The 21006-nt window shown below is 45.3% G+C and overlaps 1 protein-coding gene across 1 annotated transcript in view; it reads left to right on the plus strand.

Annotated features, from left to right (window-relative positions):
• CRIM1 (cysteine rich transmembrane BMP regulator 1) overlaps positions 1-21006 on the plus strand; it is a 171288-nt gene that overhangs the window by 91670 nt on the left and 58612 nt on the right. Inside the window, exon 5 of the mRNA XM_088524180.1 lies at positions 17665-17786. Coding sequence (XP_088380306.1) covers positions 17665-17786 — 122 coding nt within the window. The remainder of the gene's footprint in view (positions 1-17664; positions 17787-21006) is intronic.

The following is a 21006-nucleotide window of genomic DNA, read 5'->3' on the forward strand; positions in this document are numbered from 1 at the left end:
ACCATTTAACTTTTTAATGTTTACCATGTTTTGGGGAAGGGAGTCATGTATGTCCCTTCTTGAAAGGTTAGTGTCTAGCCTTTCTAGTATGTATAAAAACTTATAGTAAAAATAGAAAAGTAGAATAGCAGCAGGTGTGATCAAAACATTGTAAGTTTCCAAAATAGGAAGGGTAAATTAACTATGACTCTATACTATAGAGTTGCCTTCAGTAATAGGGGAAAAATATTCAATATTGTGAATAGCATGGAGAGGCTAGATGCAGAATAATGACATGCTTTTCCTTCTAAAGAGGAATCTGTGGATATGAAATTTAACTATGTGGCAAGTTCAAAAATAACTATTTAAGGGTGTTTTGATTTGTATCTTGAGTCTCTGGTGGTTTAGTTTTATGGAGATAAGTCATTCAAGAGTAAAAAGTGCAAGCACTTAATCTATATTAACAGCCTTAGAGTTTTGCTTGTCAAAGTTCAGAATGATTTAAGAAATTTGTTACATAAGTTAATAGAAAAAAAAAAAGGCTGAAGTGGGAATATTATCCACAAAAATATCTTCTGATATCTGCCCCATAGACTTCTGAAGTCCAGGGGAGTATTACAGAGAATTATCACCGTGCTGTTACGTTCCTCCCTAGATATCGTGAATAGACCCTTGTCTGCTTGCCTTGAACATGAGAAACAGAAACAAGAAAAGAGTACTTAGCAAGATGCTGGTACTTGAGAGCACAGACCATTTTTGCAGTGGTCACAGTTGCTGTCTGAGTGTGTCCAGCCGTCTGGACTGTGCTCCGCAGGAACTCTTTCAGCTCCTCATGGATCGCTTCAAATATGAATCCAGAGATGTGCTTCACTGTTGATGAAGAGAAGCTAAGGCAGGCCCAGGAAAAACCCTATAGTGACATTTTTTAGTCCTTTTTCCAAGCCTCTTGTCTCTGATTGGTACAAGCTGCTAAGCTCAGGTGGTTTGAGGCAGAATTTTGTGGTAGATGACCCTTTCGTCTGACCTTCTGTGATTGTTCCTTTGTGTGTCTATGTAAAGAACAATATTTAAAAATTGAGTTATTAATAACAATACTTTTTAATGATTTTTGCTGCTTTCACGTAAGTGTTAGAATAATCTTTCCCTGTTGTTTTGCTAAGCAACATAGATCAAACAGATGATCTCAGAACAGCAATATATTCAGGAATTTGGAATAGTTAGCCTTTTAAATAATCTTCAAATAAGAAAACAAGTGAACAGGAGAAGCAGAGCTATGTTTTCTAATATTTTAGGTTTTGTTTAGAATAATAATAATAAAAAAGAAGCATTTCTACTTTGATAAAGCAATGCATGCTAGGTATTAATATCCTTCTTGAATCTAATTCCAGACTCTTGTAATTCATATCACTGCTATATGAAAGATGAACAAATATTTCAGGTATTGACATGAAACTTAAGGGAAGGTGGAGGGAAGCCAACAGGGAATTTAAAAATATCTCTCTATTTCACTCCAAAAAAAAATGCCTGACAATATCTTTTGTGGTATGGTTTTGAATTGCTCATTTAAAAATCTTGATAGCTTAGTTCTAGGGAAACAAAAGAATATCCTATTTAAATTTCATGAGCAGTGGGTTAAAATCTTTATAATAAAACCTAATGTATTTGAAATAGGCCAATGTTTCATTTTAGCCAAGAGAAGGCGCAAAAAAAGATTGTTTTTTGTTTATGTTAGTTATGTTTGCTTTCACAGTTATTTCTTAATAATGTGACCATCTATTTCCATCAGCAAACTTGCAAAAAGGAAGAGATTATGAATGTCATTTGATAATCAATTTCTGTCTGTTTTCCTGAAAGATAGGAATTGCAGGAATATCGAAAGTAGTTCAGTGAATTACTTTTAAACACATTATTTGTAAGTGATTTGATTTTTAGTCCTTAGAGATTGTATTTTATTTGGATGAGTATCACGTATCTTAATTACTCATGAATTGCAAAATAGGAAAAGAAATAGAGACTAACTACTAACTATCCTTGGTATGACTTCATAACTTGGTTTTGAAATGTTGGTTATCTCATATTGTCAAAGGTGAGGCTGACACAGTGGAAAGAAAACGAAGATGTCTTACGCAGAGAAAGGCAGTAAGCTGTTGAGGCAAAAATACAGAATATGAGAAAATAGACTGGTTTATATTACAGTTTTATTTATATAGTGGTGAATTCAAAAGGGGTGGTACACATACTTTTGTGCTTAAAAAGTCAGTGGCCAGTAGTTTTGTGCCTGGTGGTTCCATAGCATGACTTCTTTGTGACTGTTGTCTTTTCCTTTCTCATTGCTCGAAAAATCAGAACAGTTTAATCTACCTTATTCAGAGGATGAAATGGTTAACATTGGAAGGGACCTCTAGATATCATCCAGCCCAACTCCCCCACTCAAGCCGGGACACCCAGAGCACGTGTCCGGGGGAGAAGAAGACTCGCCCTGGGTAGAGGAAGATTGGGTCAGAGAGCACCTAAGGGAACTCGATACCCACAAATCCATGGGCCCTGATGGGATGCACCCCAGAGTGCTGCGGGAGCTGGCAGAGGTCATAGCTAAGCCGCTCTCCATCATCTTTGAAAGATCCTGGAGAACGGGGGAGGTGCCGGGGGACTGGAAGAAAGCCAATGTCACTCCAGTCTTCAAAGAAGGCAGGAAGGAGGACCCAGGCAACTACAGGCCAGTCACCTTCACCTCCATACTGGCTGTTGTCTCCGGGCACATGGAGGACAAGAAGGTGCTCAAGAGTAGTCAGCATGGATTCACCAAGGGAAAATCTTGCTTGACTGATCTGATAGCCTTCTGTGATGGAATGGCCGGCTGGATAGATGAGGGGAGAGCGGTGGATGTTGTCTCTCTCGGCTTCACCAAGGCTTTTGACACCATCCCTCACAACATCCTCCTGGGCAAGTTCCAGAAGTGTGGGATAGATGAGTGCACAGTGAGGTGGATTAGGAATTGGCTGGATGGCAGAGCTCAGAGGGTGGTGATCAGTGGTGTCGAGTCTAGTTGGAGGCCTGTAGCTAGCGGGGTCCCCCAGCGGTCAGTCCTCGGTCCAGTCCTGTTCAATTTATTCATCAGTGACCTGGATGAAGGCACAGAGTGCTCCCTCAGCAAGTTTGCTGATAATACCAAACTGGGAGGAGTAGCTGATACCCCAGAGGGCTGCGCTGCCATCCAGAGGGACCTGGACAGACTGGACAACTGGGCGGTGAAAAACCTCATGCAATTCAACAAGGCCAAGTGCAAGGTTCTTCACCTGGGGAGGAATAACCCCAGACACCAGTACAGGCTGGGGACTGACCTTCTGGAGAGCAGCTCTGCAGAGAAAGATCTCGGCATCATGGTGGATGACAAGTTGACCATGAGGCAGCAGTGTGCTCTTGTGGCCAAGAAGGCCAATGGGATCCTGGGGTGCATTAAGAAGAGCGTCTCCAGCAGGTGGAGGGAGGTGATCCTGCCCCTCTACTCGGCCCTGGTGAGGCCGCATCTGGAGTATTGTGTCCAGTTCTGGGCTCCAGAGTACAAGAGGGATGTGGAGCTGCTGGAGAGAGTCCAGCACAGGGCCACAAGGATGATCAGGGACCTGGAACATCTGCCCTACGAGGAGAGGCTGAGGGAGCTGGGCCTGTTCAGCCTGGAGTAGAGAAGGCTGAGAGGGGATCTAATCAGTGTCTATAAGTACCTCAAGGGAGGGAATGAAGAGGATGGTGCTGGCCTCTTTTCAGTGGTGGTCACCGACAGAACAAGAGGTAATGGCCACAAACTGAAACTCCAAAAGTTCCACAGGAACTTAAGGAAAAAATTCTTAACAGTGAGGGTGACAGAGCACTGGAACAGGCTGCCCAGAGAGGTTGTGGAGCCTCCTTCTCTGGAAATCTTCAAAACCCGCTTGGACGCAGTCCTGTGCAACGTGCTCTAGGTGACCCTGCGTGCGCAGGGGACCTGGACTAGATGATCTCCAGAGGCTCCCTCCAACCCCAAGCAGTCTATGATTGTATGATTCTATGATTCACAATGGGCCTCTCATGACCTCACAATGCGCGACTTCACAATGGATGACACCACACTGGACGACTTCACAATGGACATCTCGTGACCTCAGAATGCACGACCTCACAACGGATGACGTCACAATGGGCCTCTCGTGACCTAATAACGGATGACGTCACAAAGGACGACCTCACAGTGGGCCTCTCGTGACCTCAGGATGCACGACCTCACAACGGATGACTTCACAATGGGCCTCTCGTGACCTCACAATGCACGACCTCACAATGGGCCTCACACTACCTAGCAAAGGATGACCTCACAATGGGCCTCTCGTGACCTCACAATGCACGACCTCACAATGGGCCTCACACTACCTAGCAAAGGATGACCTCACAATGGGCCTCTCATGACCTCACAATGGGCCTCTCGTGACATCACAATGGACGACCTCACACTGGGCCTCTCGTGACCTCACAAAGGGCGACCTCACAATGGGCCTCTCATGACCTCACAATGGATGACCTCATAATGGACGACTTGACAATGAGCCCCTGGTGACCTCACAATGGGTGACCTCACAATGGACGACTTCACAATGGGCCTCTCGTGACCTCACAATGGACAACCTCAAAATGGGCCTCTCGTGACCTCACAATGGGTGACCTCACAATGGGTGACCTCACAATGGGTGACCTCACAATGGGTGACCTCACAATGGATGGCTTCATAATGGATGACCTCACAATGGGCCTCTCGTGACCTCACAATGGAGGACCTCACAATGGAGGACCTCACAATGGAGGACCTCACAATGGAGGACCTCACAATGGGCCTGTCATGACCTCACAATGGATGACCTCACAATGGATGACCTCACAATGGGCCTCTCGTGACCTCACAATGGATGACCTCATAATGGACGACTTCACAATGAGCCCCTCGTGACCTCACAATGGATGACCTCACAATGGGCCTCTCGTGACCTCACAATGGGTGATCTCACAATGGGTGACCTCACAATGGGTGACCTCACAATGGGCCTCTCGTGTCCTCACAATGGAGGACCTCACAATGGAGGACCTCACAATGGGCCTCTCGTGACCTCACAATGGATGACCTCACAATGGATGACCTCACAATGGATGACCTCACAATGGGCCTCTCGTGACCTCACAATGGATGACCTCATAATAGACGACTTCACAATGGGCCTCTCGTGACCTCACAATGGACGACCTCACAATGGGCCTCTCGTGACCTCACAATGGACGGCCTCACAATGGACGGCCTCACAATGGACGGCCTCACAATGGACGGCCTCACAATGGACGGCCTCACAATGGACGGCCTCACAGTGGGCCTCTCGTGACCTCACAATGGACGGCCTCACAATGGACGGCCTCACAATGGACGGCCTCACAATGGACGGCCTCACAATGGACGGCCTCACAATGGACGGCCTCACAATGGACGGCCTCACAATGGGCCTCTCGTGACCTCACAATGGACGGCCTCACAATGGGCCTCTCGTGACCTCACAATGGACGGCCTCACAACGGACGGCCTCACAATGGGCCTCACACTACCTAGCAAAGGATGACCTCACAATGGGCCTCTCGTGACCTCACAATGGGCCTCTCGTGACCTCACAATGGGCCTCTCGTGACCTCACAATGGACGACCTCACAATGGGCCTCTCGTGACCTCACAATGGACGACCTCACAATGGACGACCTCACAATGGGCGACCTCACAAAGGGCGACCTCACAAAGGGCGACCTCACAAAGGGCGACCTCACAATGGGCCTCTCGTGACCTCACAATGGACGACCTCACAATGGGCCTCTCGTGACCTCACAATGGACGACCTCACAATGGACGACCTCACAATGGACGACCTCACAATGGGCCTCTCGTGACCTCACAATGGACGACCTCACAATGGGCCTCTCGTGACCTCACAATGGACGACCTCACAATGGGTGACCTCACAATGGGTGACCTCACAATGGGTGACCTCACAATGGACGACTTCACAATGAGCCTCTCGTGACCTCACAGTGGGTGACCTCACAGTGGGTGACCTCACAGTGGGTGACCTCACAATGGGTGACCTCACAATGGACGACCTCAAAATGGGCCTCTCGTGACCTCACAATGGGTGACCTCACAATGGGTGACCTCACAATGGGTGACCTCACAATGGGTGACCTCCCAATGGATGGCTTCATAATGGATGACCTCACAATGGGCCTCTCATGACCTCCCAATGGATGACCTCACAATGGACGACCTCACAATGGGCCTCTCGTGACCTCACAATGGATGACCTCACAATGGATGACCTCACAATGGACGACTTCACAATGAGCCTCTCGTGACCTCACAATGGGTGACCTCACAATGGGTGACCTCACAATGGGTGACCTCACAATGGGCCTCTCGTGACCTCACAATGGAGGACCTCACAATGGAGGACCTCACAATGGGCCTCTCGTGACCTCACAATGGAGGACCTCACAATGGAGGACCTCACAATGGAGGACCTCACAATGGAGGACCTCACAATGGACGACCTCACAATGGAGGACCTCACAATGGGCCTCTCGTGACCTCACAATGGATGACCTCACAATGGACGACTTCACAATGGGCCTCTCGTGACCTCACAATGGACGACCTCACAATGGGCCTCTCGTGACCTCACAATGGACGGCCTCACAATGGACGGCCTCACAATGGACGGCCTCACAATGGGCCTCTCGTGACCTCACAATGGACGGCCTCACAATGGGCCTCTCGTGACCTCACAATGGACGGCCTCACAATGGACGACCTCACAATGGACGGCCTCACAATGGGCCTCTCGTGACCTCACAATGGACGGCCTCACAATGGGCCTCTCGTGACCTCACAATGGACGGCCTCACAACGGACGGCCTCACAATGGGCCTCACACTACCTAGCAAAGGATGACCTCATAATGGGCCTCTCGTGACCTCACAATGGGCCTCTCGTGACCTCACAATGGACGACCTCACAATGGGCCTCTCGTGACCTCACAATGGACGACCTCACAATGGACGACCTCACAATGGACGACCTCACAATGGGCCTCTCGTGACCTCACAATGGACGACTTCACAATGGGCCTCTCGTGACCTCACAATGGACGACCTCACAATGGACGACCTCACAATGGACGACCTCACAATGGACGACCTCACAATGGGCGACCTCACAATGGGCGACCTCACAATGGGCGACCTCACAATGGACCTCTCGTGACCTCACAATGGATGACCTCATAATGGGCCTCTCGTGACCTCACAATGGACGACCTCACAATGGACGACCTCACAATGGACGACCTCACAATGGGCCTCTCGTGACCTCACAATGGACGACCTCATAATGGACGACTTCACAATGGGCCTCTCGTGACCTCACAATGGACGACCTCACAATGGGCCTCTCGTGACCTCACAATGGACGACCTCACAATGGACGGCCTCACAATGGACGGCCTCACAGTGGGCCTCTCGTGACCTCACAATGCACGGCCTCACAATGGGCCTCTCGTGACCTCACAATGGACGGCCTCACAACGGACGGCCTCACAATGGGCCTCTCGTGACCTCACAATGGACGGCTTCACAACGGACGACCTCACAATGGGCCTCTCGTGACCTCACAATGGACGGCCTCACAATGGGCCTCTCGTGACCTCACAATGGACGGCCTCACAATGGACGGCCTCACAATGGACGGCCTCACAATGGACGGCCTCACAATGGGCCTCTCGTGACCTCACAATGGACGGCCTCACAACGGACGACCTCACAATGGGCCTCTCGTGACCTCACAATGGACGGCCTCACAACGGACGGCCTCACAATGGGCCTCACACTACCTAGCAAAGGATGACCTCACAATGGGCCTCTCGTGACCTCACAATGGGCCTCTCGTGACCTCACAATGGGCCTCTCGTGACCTCACAATGGACGACCTCACAATGGGCCTCTCGTGACCTCACAATGGACGACCTCACAATGGACGACCTCACAATGGGCCTCTCGTGACCTCACAATGGACGACTTCACAATGGGCCTCTCGTGACCTCACAATGGACGACCTCACAATGGGCCTCTCGTGACCTCACAATGGACGACCTCACAATGGGCCTCTCGTGACCTCACAACGGACGACCTCACAACGGACGACCTCACAACGGACGACCTCACAACGGACGACCTCACAACGGACGACCTCACAACGGACGACCTCACAACGGACGACCTCACAACGGACGACCTCACAACGGACCTCTCGTGACCTCACAACGGACGACCTCACAACGGACCTCTCGTGACCTCACAACGGACGACCTCATAATGGGCCTCTCGTGACCTCACAATGGGTGACCTCACAATGGGTGACCTCACAATGGACGACCTCACAATGGGCCTCTCGTGACCTCACAATGGACGACCTCACAATGGACGACCTCACAATGGACGACCTCACAATCGGCCTCTCGTGACCTCACAATGGATGACCTCATAATGAACGACTTCACAATGGGCCTCTCGTGACCTCACAATGGACGGCCTCACAATGGGCCTCTCGTGACCTCACAATGGACGGCCTCACAATGGACGGCCTCACAGTGGGCCTCTCGTGACCTCACAATGGACGGCCTCACAATGCACGGCCTCACAGTGGGCCTCTCGTGACCTCACAATGCACGGCCTCACAATGGGCCTCTCGTGACCTCACAATGGACGGCCTCACAACGGACGGCCTCACAATGGGCCTCTCGTGACCTCACAATGGACGGCTTCACAACGGACGGCCTCACAATGGGCCTCTCGTGACCTCACAATGGACGGCCTCACAACGGACGGCCTCAAAATTGGCCTCACACTACCTAGCAAAGGATGACCTCACAATGGGCCTCTCATGACCTCACAATGGGCCTCTCGTGACCTCACAATGGACGGCCTCACAATGGACGGCCTCACAATGGACGGCCTCACAATGGACGGCCTCACAATGGACGGCCTCACAATGGGCCTCTCGTGACCTCACAATGGGTGACCTCACAATGGGTGACCTCACAATGGACGACCTCACAATGGGCCTCTCGTGACCTCACAATGGACGACCTCACAATGGGCCTCTCGTGACCTCACAATGGACGACCTCACAATGGACGACCTCACAATGGACGACCTCACAATGGACCTCTCATGACCTCACAATGCAAGACCTCATAATGGGCCTCTCGTGACCTCACAATGGACGACCTCACAATGGACGACCTCACAATGGACGACCTCACAATGGACGACCTCACAATGGGCCTCTCGTGACCTCACAATGGACGACCTCACAATGGACGACCTCACAATGGACGACCTCACAATGGGCCTCTCGTGACCTCACAATGGACGACCTCACAATGGACGACCTCACAATGGACGACCTCACAATGGACGACCTCACAATGGGCCTCTCGTGACCTCACAATGGACGACCTCACAATGGGCCTCTCGTGACCTCACAATGGACGACCTCACAATGGGCCTCTCGTGACCTCACAATGGACGACCTCACAATGGACGACCTCACAATGGACGACCTCGCAATGGGCCTCTCGTGACCTCACAATGGACGACCTCACAATGGACGACCTCGCAATGGGCCTCTCGTGACCTCACAATGGACGACCTCGCAATGGGCCTCTCGTGACCTCACAATGGACGACCTCACAATGCACGGCCTCACAATGGGCCTCTCGTGACCTCACAATGGACGGCCTCACAACGGACGGCCTCACAATGGGCCTCTCGTGACCTCAGAATGGACGGCTTCACAACGGACGGCCTCACAATGGGCCTCTCGTGACCTCACAATGGACGGCCTCACAACGGACGGCCTCACAATTGGCCTCACACTACCTAGCAAAGGATGACCTCACAATGGGCCTCTCATGACCTCACAATGGGCCTCTCGTGACCTCACAATGGACGGCCTCACAATGGACGGCCTCACAATGGACGACCTCACAATGGGCCTCTCGTGACCTCACAATGGGTGACCTCACAATGGGTGACCTCACAATGGACGACCTCACAATGGGCCTCTCGTGACCTCACAATGGACGACCTCACAATGGACGACCTCACAATGGACCTCTCATGACCTCACAATGGAAGACCTCATAATGGGCCTCTCGTGACCTCACAATGGACGACCTCACAATGGACGACCTCACAATGGACGACCTCACAATGGACGACCTCACAATGGACGACCTCACAATGGGCCTCTCGTGACCTCACAATGGACGACCTCACAATGGACGACCTCACAATGGACGACCTCACAATGGACGACCTCACAATGGGCCTCTCGTGACCTCACAATGGGCCTCTCGTGACCTCACAATGGGCCTCTCGTGACCTCACAATGGGCCTCTCGTGACCTCACAATGGATGACCTCACAATGGGCCTCTCGTGACCTCACAATGGACGACCTCACAATGGACGACCTCACAATGGACGACCTCGCAATGGGCCTCTCGTGACCTCACAATGGACGACCTCACAATGGACGACCTCGCAATGGGCCTCTCGTGACCTCACAATGGACGACCTCACAATGGGCCTCTCGTGACCTCACAATGGACGACCTCACAGTGGAGGACCTCACAATGGACGACCTCACAATGGGCCTCTCGTGACCTCACAATGGACGACCTCACAATGGACGACCTCACAATGGGCCTCTCGTGACCTCACAATGGACGACCTCACAATGGACGACCTCACAATGGACGACCTCACAATGGACGACCTCACAATGGGCCTCTCGTGACCTCACAATGGACGACCTCACAATGGGCCTCTCGTGACCTCACAATGGACGACCTCACAATGGACGACCTCACAATGGACGACCTCGCAATGGGCCTCTCGTGACCTCACAATGGACGACCTCACAATGGACGACCTCGCAATGGGCCTCTCGTGACCTCACAATGGACGACCTCACAATGGGCTTCTCGTGACCTCACAATGGACGACCTCACAATGGACGACCTCACAATGGACGACCTCACAATGGACGACCTCACAATGGGCCTCTCGTGACCTCACAATGGACGACCTCACAATGGACGACCTCACAATGGACGACCTCGCAATGGGCCTCTCGTGACCTCACAATGGACGACCTCGCAATGGGCCTCTCGTGACCTCACAATGGACGACCTCACAATGGAGGACCTCACAATGGGCCTCTCGTGACCTCACAATGGACGACCTCACAATGGGCCTCTCGTGACCTCACAATGGACGACCTCACAGTGGAGGACCTCACAGTGGAGGACCTCACAGTGGAGGACCTCACAATGGACGACCTCACAATGGGCCTCTCGTGACCTCACAATGGACGACCTCACAATGGACGACCTCACAATGGGCCTCTCGTGACCTCACAATGGACGACCTCACAATGGACGACCTCACAATGGACGACCTCACAATGGACGACCTCACAATGGGCCTCTCGTGACCTCACAATGGGCCTCTCGTGACCTCACAATGGACGACCTCGCAATGGGCCTCTCGTGACCTCACAATGGACGACCTCACAATGGACGACCTCACAATGGACGACCTCGCAATGGGCCTCTCGTGACCTCACAATGGACGACCTCACAATGGACGACCTCGCAATGGGCCTCTCGTGACCTCACAATGGACGACCTCACAATGGAGGACCTCGCAATGGGCCTCTCGTGACCTCACAATGGACGACCTCACAATGGACGACCTCGCAATGGGCCTCTCGTGACCTCACAATGGACGACCTCACAATGGAGGACCTCGCAATGGGCCTCTCGTGACCTCACAATGGACGACCTCACAATGGAGGACCTCACAATGGGCCTCTCGTGACCTCACAATGGACGACCTCACAATGGGCCTCTCGTGACCTCACAATGGACGACCTCACAGTGGAGGACCTCACAGTGGAGGACCTCACAATGGGCCTCTCGTGACCTCACAGTGGAGGACCTCCCAGTGGGCCTCTCGTGACCTCACAATGGATGACCTCACAGTGGAGGACCTCCCAGTGGGCCTCTCGTGACCTCACAATGGATGACCTCACAGTGGAGGACCTCCCAGTGGGCCTCTCGTGACCTCACAATGGATGACCTCACAGTGGAGGACCTCCCAGTGGGCCTCTCGTGACCTCACAATGGATGGCCTCACAGTGGAGGACCTCACAGTGGGCCTCTCGTGACCTCACAATGGATGGCCTCACAGTGGAGGACCTCACAGTGGGCCTCTCGTGACCTCACAATGGATGGCCTCACAGTGGAGGACCTCACAATGGGCCTCTCGTGACCTCACAATGGACGACCTCACAATGGGCCTCTCGTGACCTCACAATGGACGGCCTCACAATGGACGGCCTCACAATGGACGGCCTCACAATGGGCCTCTCGTGGCCTCACAATGGACGGCCTCACAATGGACGGCCTCAAAGTGGGCCTCTCGTGACCTCACAATGGATGACCTCACAGTGGGCCTCTCGTGACCTCACAATGGATGACCTCACAGTGGGCCTCTCGTGACGTCACAATGGATGACCTCACAGTGGGCCTCTCGTGACGTCACAATGGGTGACCTCACAATGGGCCTCTCGTGACGTCACAATGGGTGACCTCACAATGGGCCTCCCGTTACCTCACAATGGAAGACCTCACAATGGACGACCTCAAAATGGGCCTCTGGTGACCCCACCATGGGTGACCTCACAATGGACGACATCACAATGGGCCTCTAATGACCTGACAATGGACGACCTCACAATGGACGACATCACAAAGCACGACCTCACAATTGGAGTCCATGACCTCACAATGGACGACCTCACATGAAGTCTTCTAGTGAAACGAACTGTTTGAATTTCAGGAAACCTTGAAAAGATTATGAATGCTGATTTTTATGGTCTTCCCTCCTTGTTTACATCTGTTTACATTTACTATTTCCTAATACTAATAATTTGCAAAACATCCACAAAAACAGTTCCTTTCTGCAATATCTTTAAGTAAAAGCTAGATAGTCATGTTCTGTGATATTTAAGTGTTCCCTATATAGAGAGATTACTGTGTTAATGGAAAACATAGTGATTGTATTGGGTATCTGTTTGTAATACCATATGTATTTATGTCTATATCCTGAATTTTAGAAATAAATTCTTACACTTATATTTGCTCAATTCAGATAAAAGCTACACAGTTTTGAGCCTTTAGAAATGGTCTGATAGTGAGTTCTGTCTGCAACTTCAGAAGTTTATCTGCCATCTCTGTATTTTATCAGTATTATTATTGATTTTCAAAATGAAAAACTAAAAGCTTTCCAGGAAAACAATATTTTAATTACTAATCTAGTTAATCATACTATCGAGGCTTATAATGACCTTGAAATTTTTCATCTTTGCATATCTGAAAAATGAGGAAAAAAAATAAAAGTAACTGAACCTTTTGGATGAAGATTTCTGAATGGATTTCTCTCTGCCCTTGTGGAGTTACTGTTTTTGCCTAGGACTGGATTTACTTTTTCCAAGATTAGCATCTGCTTGATGAACTAGGCTGTAATTTGACCTGTTTAGGAACTCATCATCTTGCCTACTTTAATTCATGTTATGGCTTCAAGTATAGATAATAGTATGGAAATAATCTATTGTGGACATTGACATTGTCATGATAATATTTCAGTTTGCTGTAGCCTAATCTCTTATACACCATTCATCATGATAGGAAGGTCTTTTAATCTCTTCTCCTTTCCGTCTCATAACTCATCAAACTTGGAAAATGCAGAGAGTTCTCCTGAATATTTCTTATGTTATAATACCCTTAAGTGTTCATATTGTTGACAGTCCTTTGGAATTGTTTCTGTTTTGCTTAGCTAGAGCTAATTTTAACACAAAGTGTATTAGATTTCTTTCCTGCAAGGAGAAAAGAAGGACCATGATAAAATCTCCACAGGAATTTGATGCATGTTTCAGGAATGCTTTTCTGCAGTCTCTCAGTACTTCAGATTTAATTATCCAAAAAATAAATATTCCTCATCCCCACCCCAGCCTTCTCATTCACTGATAGTAAATCTCTTCCAGGATAACTGCTCTTATTTTCGTAGCCAGTTCAATATAGCCAGAATGCCTTTTGCCTGGAGATATCTTTTGATTCTACCACTAAAACATGTTTTCTGAGGCTACTATGTCCTTCTCTCTTTTCATGTGTTTAATAATAGAAGTGAACAAAGATTATTAGATTGTAAATAAATACCGTCATTTACAGATATTTGATTTATTTTTTTCTCCTTTTCCTTTTTGCACTTCTGTTGACCTGACGTAAAGTAAAAAGAAAAATGATAATAGAATCCAGAAGACTCAAACATGAAATATTTGATACTATTTTGAAATTAGTAGAAATAAAAAATCGAAGTAAATCTAAATGAAAAAAAAGGTAGTAATGAAGTAGTTATCTTCATGAATATGTAAATCATTAAGTACTTCATATGGTTAATGAACATGTTGGATATCAAAAGTAGGGAGGTTTTTGGCCTTGTATATGCTCAAAGAGATTTAGCTCAGTTGTTGATTATTTGAAAGATTTCTGTCAAACTTCAGTGAAAACGACTTCTTAATGAGAATTCTTGATCTCTTCCTCACAATCCTGCTCCCTTTTCAGGTCTACTCCATTATATCTCTTGGATAATTTTTAATATTCACATTCTCTCTCCCATTCTTTCCCGTTCACTCTTTCTCACTTTTTTTTTCTCCTTCTTTCAAATCCTCTTATTTATTCTCTTGTGGGACTGTCTCATTTATTTAAAGGCTATAGTCTTCCTACCCAAGTCAATTTGAATGTTGGTATAGGTCAGTATTTTTAGCTATGTGTTCGCTTAGAGCCCTTGCTCTTAGAGTGTGAGGGAAAACTCTTGGAAACTCAAACCGTCTTTAATCTTGAAATCTTTCAATTCCACTGTGTTGTCTGAAGTTTTAGTAGTGCAACCTGTATAAAGAAATGAGGCAGTGCATTAAGTCCTCCTTTTCTCTTGGAAGCTTTCCTTGTGTTAACTTAGGCTGTATCCATTTTCCTTGGATAAATTAGAGGTATACAGAGAGCAGCTTAGAGGTTACTACTCTGTACCTACAATTCAGTAGTCTGAATTGCTAAATTTTGTAGAAATTTTGAATGATGCTTGACCACTATGAACAGGTTTATTACAACCTACAGAACTTCTCCACAGCTTAAGATGATACCAAGGCAAAGACATACTGCATATGGATAGCTGCTCTGATAGAAAACAAAGCTCCAGTACCACTTCCCTTCCATCCCTGTTTTGGAAAAGACACTCAGAAAAATCTGGTGTGATGCATAAAACCGATTTTACTGTCATTATAAAGAACTTGATCAGAATTTTCAGATGTTGTCTGGCAATGCTACAACTCTACTGTGCTATCACATTTCCTCGAGTTTCTTCCTGAAAGACTTCAGTCTCCAAAACAATGTTTTCCATGCTAATAGCTTGGAACTACAGTAAAAGCTTTCCTAGCAAACCTGACTCAAAAGCATATAGATGATTTAAAGGTCCATCTTTCTCCTGTGCATGATTTTTTTGGATTATGCATAGGCATTCCCTTATACATGGGTTTTTTTCTAATCAGATAGATTAGAAAATCTTTATGATATTCTAATATAAAACAAATTCTGATATAAAGAATGGAGAAGTTACAGGCATATCTCTACAAGCTTATTGTGGAGGCAATAAAGCTAGTTCATTATGCCTAGCTATTACAGTAAACACAGAAAATCAAACAGAAACCTGAAATATCTGCTTTGTAACTATTGTTGTACTTTCTCATGTACATGCTCCTGGAGTTAGATTGCTTTATTTGTCTTGGAACACTTTTATTTGTGAAATGTGATACAGTAATGCTGATTTAACAAAGATTGATATGTCCCTTGATAGTAATACTCTACTACAAAGCAGTATTTTAAAAGATCATTTTCAGGTAATACAAAACAGGTCCTGTAAAATTTCTTTGGCTTTACATGTACCCCTTCTTACTGTTTTCCTTCAGAGTGGTATCGTACAAGGGAAGAATATAATATCACTCAGTAGTAAGATTAATGGGAGAGATGTTAAAAACCTGTCTGTTGGGAGCAGGCTCTTCTTTAGTTGTGCTCTGGTCTGAGATGAAATTGCTGTTGGGCACTTAAGGAGGCATACACAGAGCTTCTTGCTCTTTAGGAATAGAGAATAAATAAATACCAAATGAGTGCTGGTGATGCTTCTTGCCTGGTTTGATCTGGGAGTTATTTGGAACAGTTAGATATATTTTGGGTTCCTATTTTCATTTGCTTTAACTCATAATTGCAGGATCATGTTTGATTCCTTTTTTTCCTTTTGAAAATCATACACATTTGTTGGATGCCAAATTAATCTACAAGTTGTTTTAAAAAGAAATCCTTTGAACTGCAACAGAAAAGCTGAGTACTGTTCCCTGACATTTTTCTGCTGTAATACTTGCATATTTTTCCTTGATCATTTTGTCCTATGTTTTGTTGAATCATGCTGTTTACCCTATGTCAGTCACCTCTGTGGCAAGAACTCAGTTAAATGTAAACTAATGCAAATTGGAAGGCTTGGTCTTACAAACAGTGCTATTAATGTACTGGAACATGCTGGGTGTTACAGAGGAGCTTGGTTTGAAATTTCATAAAGCAAGGAACTTGGAAACCAGCATGCGACTACTGTTTACCTACATTTTATATCTTCTGGTTCTGTAGGCTGCTTGTTTAAATAAGTGTTACCCTTCACAATAATAGAAATGGTTTCTCTATTAGAATGATGCAATCTGAAAAAATAACTATGAGATTTTGTATATATTTAATCTTCTCCATTATTTGACATCTTGTATAACTGATTGCCCTTCTCTAAGCTGAAGATGGCACTGTCAAAAAAATAAAAATAAAGATCGTGCCCTTTTTTTAGCTTGATACAGATTAAATGATTCTGCATGATATTGAAGGTTTAAGTTACATACCTTGCTTTGTCTTTAATTATCTCCCATAGAAAACTGGGGAATGAGCATTCCCTGCTGAGAAGACATTGTTCCTTCTGATGAATAAGCTTGGATATTGCTATTGTTGTTTTACCAATTTAAGTCTTCACAGACAAAGCGGAAGAAGTCTAATTTAGAAAATCTTAGAGAATGAAATTATTTTCAGTCTGAAACAGTTGTCTAAACTTGTGCATGCAGTCCTAGACGAGTGTTGATGTTGCACAGTGCCATTATCTTTCTTACTGTATCAGAAAACCCTACAAAACAACTCAGGTAGCTTAACGTACCAATATAAAAGTGTGGAGGTTTTTTTGTTTGTTTGTTTTGCTTTGCTTTGTTTTTTAGTCTGGTCATCGGCTTAATGAAAAATTATTCTAAAATAAAAATATACTACTTCAATAACTAGAACTTATGCTGTAGCTTACCACTGTCTCTTTGCTTATTCTTTTCACTTAGGTGTGGCTCCATTTATTTATGGGTTTTCCCTCTTCTTTGGTTGCAGGTGCGAATGTCTCTCTGGTTTATGTGGTTTCCCTGTGTGCGAGGCAGGCTCCGTTCCCCAGATAGTCTCGCGTGGAGATGGAACACCTGGCAAGTGCTGTGATGTCTTTGAATGTGTCAATGGTACGTGAAGTTTCCTGTTGTTCCAGGAGAGGAGTCCTTTATTTATCTCTCTGTGGGAGATGTTGGGTTTTGGATTATTTTTAATGTGTCAAGATTTAAAAGAAATAATTTGTCTGAAGTTTATTTAATAAGTTGTATTGAAGGAATTGAAGTGGGAAATGTGTCATTTGAAAGTGGTTTCCGGGTTCTTTAATTTCCAAAGCATTTTTGCCTATGGCTGCAGGGATTTTTAATTTTAACAAAAGGCTCCTGATACATCTCAAGAATGTGCTATGCAATTCATACAGTGTGTTGGAAGGAGACCTAGATGTTTGACTAATGGTAGATAGAAAAGGAAGATTATTCTTAACATTTGTATGCTCAGATTATTTCTGAGAACAAAAGGTGCATGTATGTGCCTTCATAAACACTTACTCTCGTTCAGTTAGAATTTGTGTTTTTGAAACAGTTTTTACTTGTGCATTCTTTTACAACATATGCAAATATTTATATAGACATCTCTCCATGAGAAGGTTTTTGATACTTCTAGAAAACAATAGTGCAAATGCTGTTTTCAAAATAAATATAAATATTCAAATACCTATTTAAAAATAATATTTGGCACATATATAATACTTAATTTTCTCTAGTAGTAATAGTAGTAGAGGGCAATATTAAAAAAAAAAAAAAAAAGACTTATTCACGTGAATCAAAATCACCGGCTGTTTGGCTTTGGGATCAATTATTTCCATGTTTTGGGTGAGACTGTGGATACTGTAGAATTAAATGCAATTTGCCTCATTTGCTTGTATTCCACCTGTTACTCTAAAATAATATATATCTTTATTTTGTATTCTTGCCATTCTACTAGGTCATTTTGATTTGTAAAGTTTTAAACATTTGATTTGTGTGGTACACTTCACCATAGTGTTTGGTTCAGGATTTACTTTGATTCTTTTGATAGAAGATGCTAAGCCAGTTTTCAAGGTCATGTCATTCTTCGTGTTTAAGTCCGGTCTATTTGTCTGTAAGTTCCTGATGCTCCTTTTCCCTTGGGTCTATAAATTTTCTGTGGATATGGCTATTGACACTGTTGTAATCTGTATCATGCAGATATGGGTTAGAGGTTTTTCAGTTGCCCGCTTCCTTTCATCATTTGTCACCTTTGCATCTGATTTCCCAAAATCATTTTGCACAGTTAACAGTGAGTTTGGACTGTCTTTTTCCTACTGCTTTGGCATCATTGCTTTATTGCTTACTGTAATTACCTCCATAGATAACACCTGGTACACGAGTCAGCTTTTCTTCTTGTGGCTAAGGCTTTCCCATTCCTAATCTTCACTCAGTGAAGGCTATGAAGACAGAATAAATTGGAAGGAAAAAGAGGAGTTTTTGAAGGGAGATTTGCTGCCAGAAAAGGGAGCAGAAAGGTCAAGTGGGAGGAAAGTTTGTAGGAAGAGATAACCTTTTGTCTTGTTTATGTCCTTAAAACATCAGTATTAAGTACTGCAATACGAAATATAGTAAAGTATGAAAAATATTTTTAAAAATACTCTTTAAAAAGCATTTTTTTTTCTGAGAAACTTGATTGGAAAGTTAATACATAGATTCATTCTGTTTTTTTTTAAAGGACATTTCTCTCAATACCATAGTCTGATCTTAAAAAAAAAAAAAAAAAAAAAAAAAAAAGTACAATGCAAACTTGGATATGTTTTAAGTATATTTAAAACTGTGATATTTCAAGGTGCAGTCACTATTGATACTTCAGTATGGGGGGGGGGCAGGGAGGGAGAAAGGAAATGTTTATAGACCTAAAAAATGTTAAATATTTTTATCAAAAAGCTGGTTGCATCTGTGGAACATCTGCCCGTGAGACTTCCACACGTGGCATTTGGATCTTGTGGCAGATAACTAGTGAGGAAGACAAGGTAGTAAAAATTTATAATTTGGAACTTCTCAAGTGCTGCTTAGTGCAGTCCGGTGCAAGTCATATCAGGGGCAAACAATGCAAGTCACACCTGTAGCACAGGCAGCAATGTCCTGTGAAACTGGTTCCAGCAAGAACTTGCTAGATAAATGTCTAGTGCAACAGTAAACTGGTGACGGGAAGAAATCTCTACTGTTACTTATGTCAGTTGAAAAGTCCCTCTGTGAGACTGATAGTTAAAAATGCCCTTCTGTTGTTTAGAAGGGACTTAAAAATGCAGTATAAAAATAGCATATATCAAAGACAGATGAACAAAATATCTTAGTGATATTCACAGATTCTTATTTTTTTTTGTTAAAAAGAAATTGCCATAGAAGTAATGTAATCCAAATCGGTAAGGTGTAGGACATGCTGTTCTCAACAGTAGGGGTGGTTACTTGTTGGCATGAACTGTCGGGATGGTGTTGAATTCCTTAGCCTGTTCTTTTAAAACTAAAATTAGATGCCTTCTTAAGGGATATATTTTAATCAAATGCGAGTTATTGCGTTAATATGTAAGTAGAGAAATTGTATATTAAGTGCTACCAGCTTGTGAAACTAGTTACTTTTTCTGGGTTTAACCGTCTCTGAATGCAGTCAAGAGGAGATACATGCAATGACATCAGTACAGTTTTCCTGATACTATAGCACCTATTTTGTGATAGAAAGTGCAGGAAAGAGGAAAAAACAAGTGTCAGAGCAATATTGATCATCTGAGTTTCCTTAAAATCAAAGGAATCTGTGAGGAGTGAGTGTACTTCGACTGCAGGTGTAAGGTTTGTGCACTGGACAGAGGGACAGGGAGGATTAGGTAACGATGTGCACGATGAAAAGCAAGACAGCCTTATGTAATATTTATTGCAAGAACATGCTAATGTGTTAGAATGGCAAAGCTGCCCTTTCATAGGGGAATTAGGGAGGCAGGAAAGTGATTCGTTGCTGCAGGATAGCACTGGTGACCACTTGAGATAGGTGGTGTACAGGAATAGCAAAAGAAGTGTAACGTGAAAGACTGTTTTCTGGTGTGAAAACTGTTCACTGTATGTTCTCTTTGCTGGTGGGCAGGTCAGACTGTTTCACAGACTTTTTTTTTTTCTGGATTTAACATAAAAGTCATTTAGAAAGCTCTACTGCACATCCTGTAGATCTTTGTGTGCTAGTATTTGTAACCAGTGCACATTTTAAATGTCAGTTTGATTGGTCTGTCTTAGAAAAGTATATTAAGTATGTAGTGAAAAAATCTTCTACAGTCCTCATTCCTTGCAGATTTTCATT

This window comes from Tinamus guttatus, unplaced genomic scaffold, assembly GCF_059628265.1.
Source record: "Tinamus guttatus ecotype Peru unplaced genomic scaffold, ASM5962826v1 Tinamus_guttatus_pri_ptg000208l, whole genome shotgun sequence".
In the NCBI taxonomy this organism is placed as follows: domain Eukaryota; kingdom Metazoa; phylum Chordata; class Aves; order Tinamiformes; family Tinamidae; genus Tinamus; species Tinamus guttatus.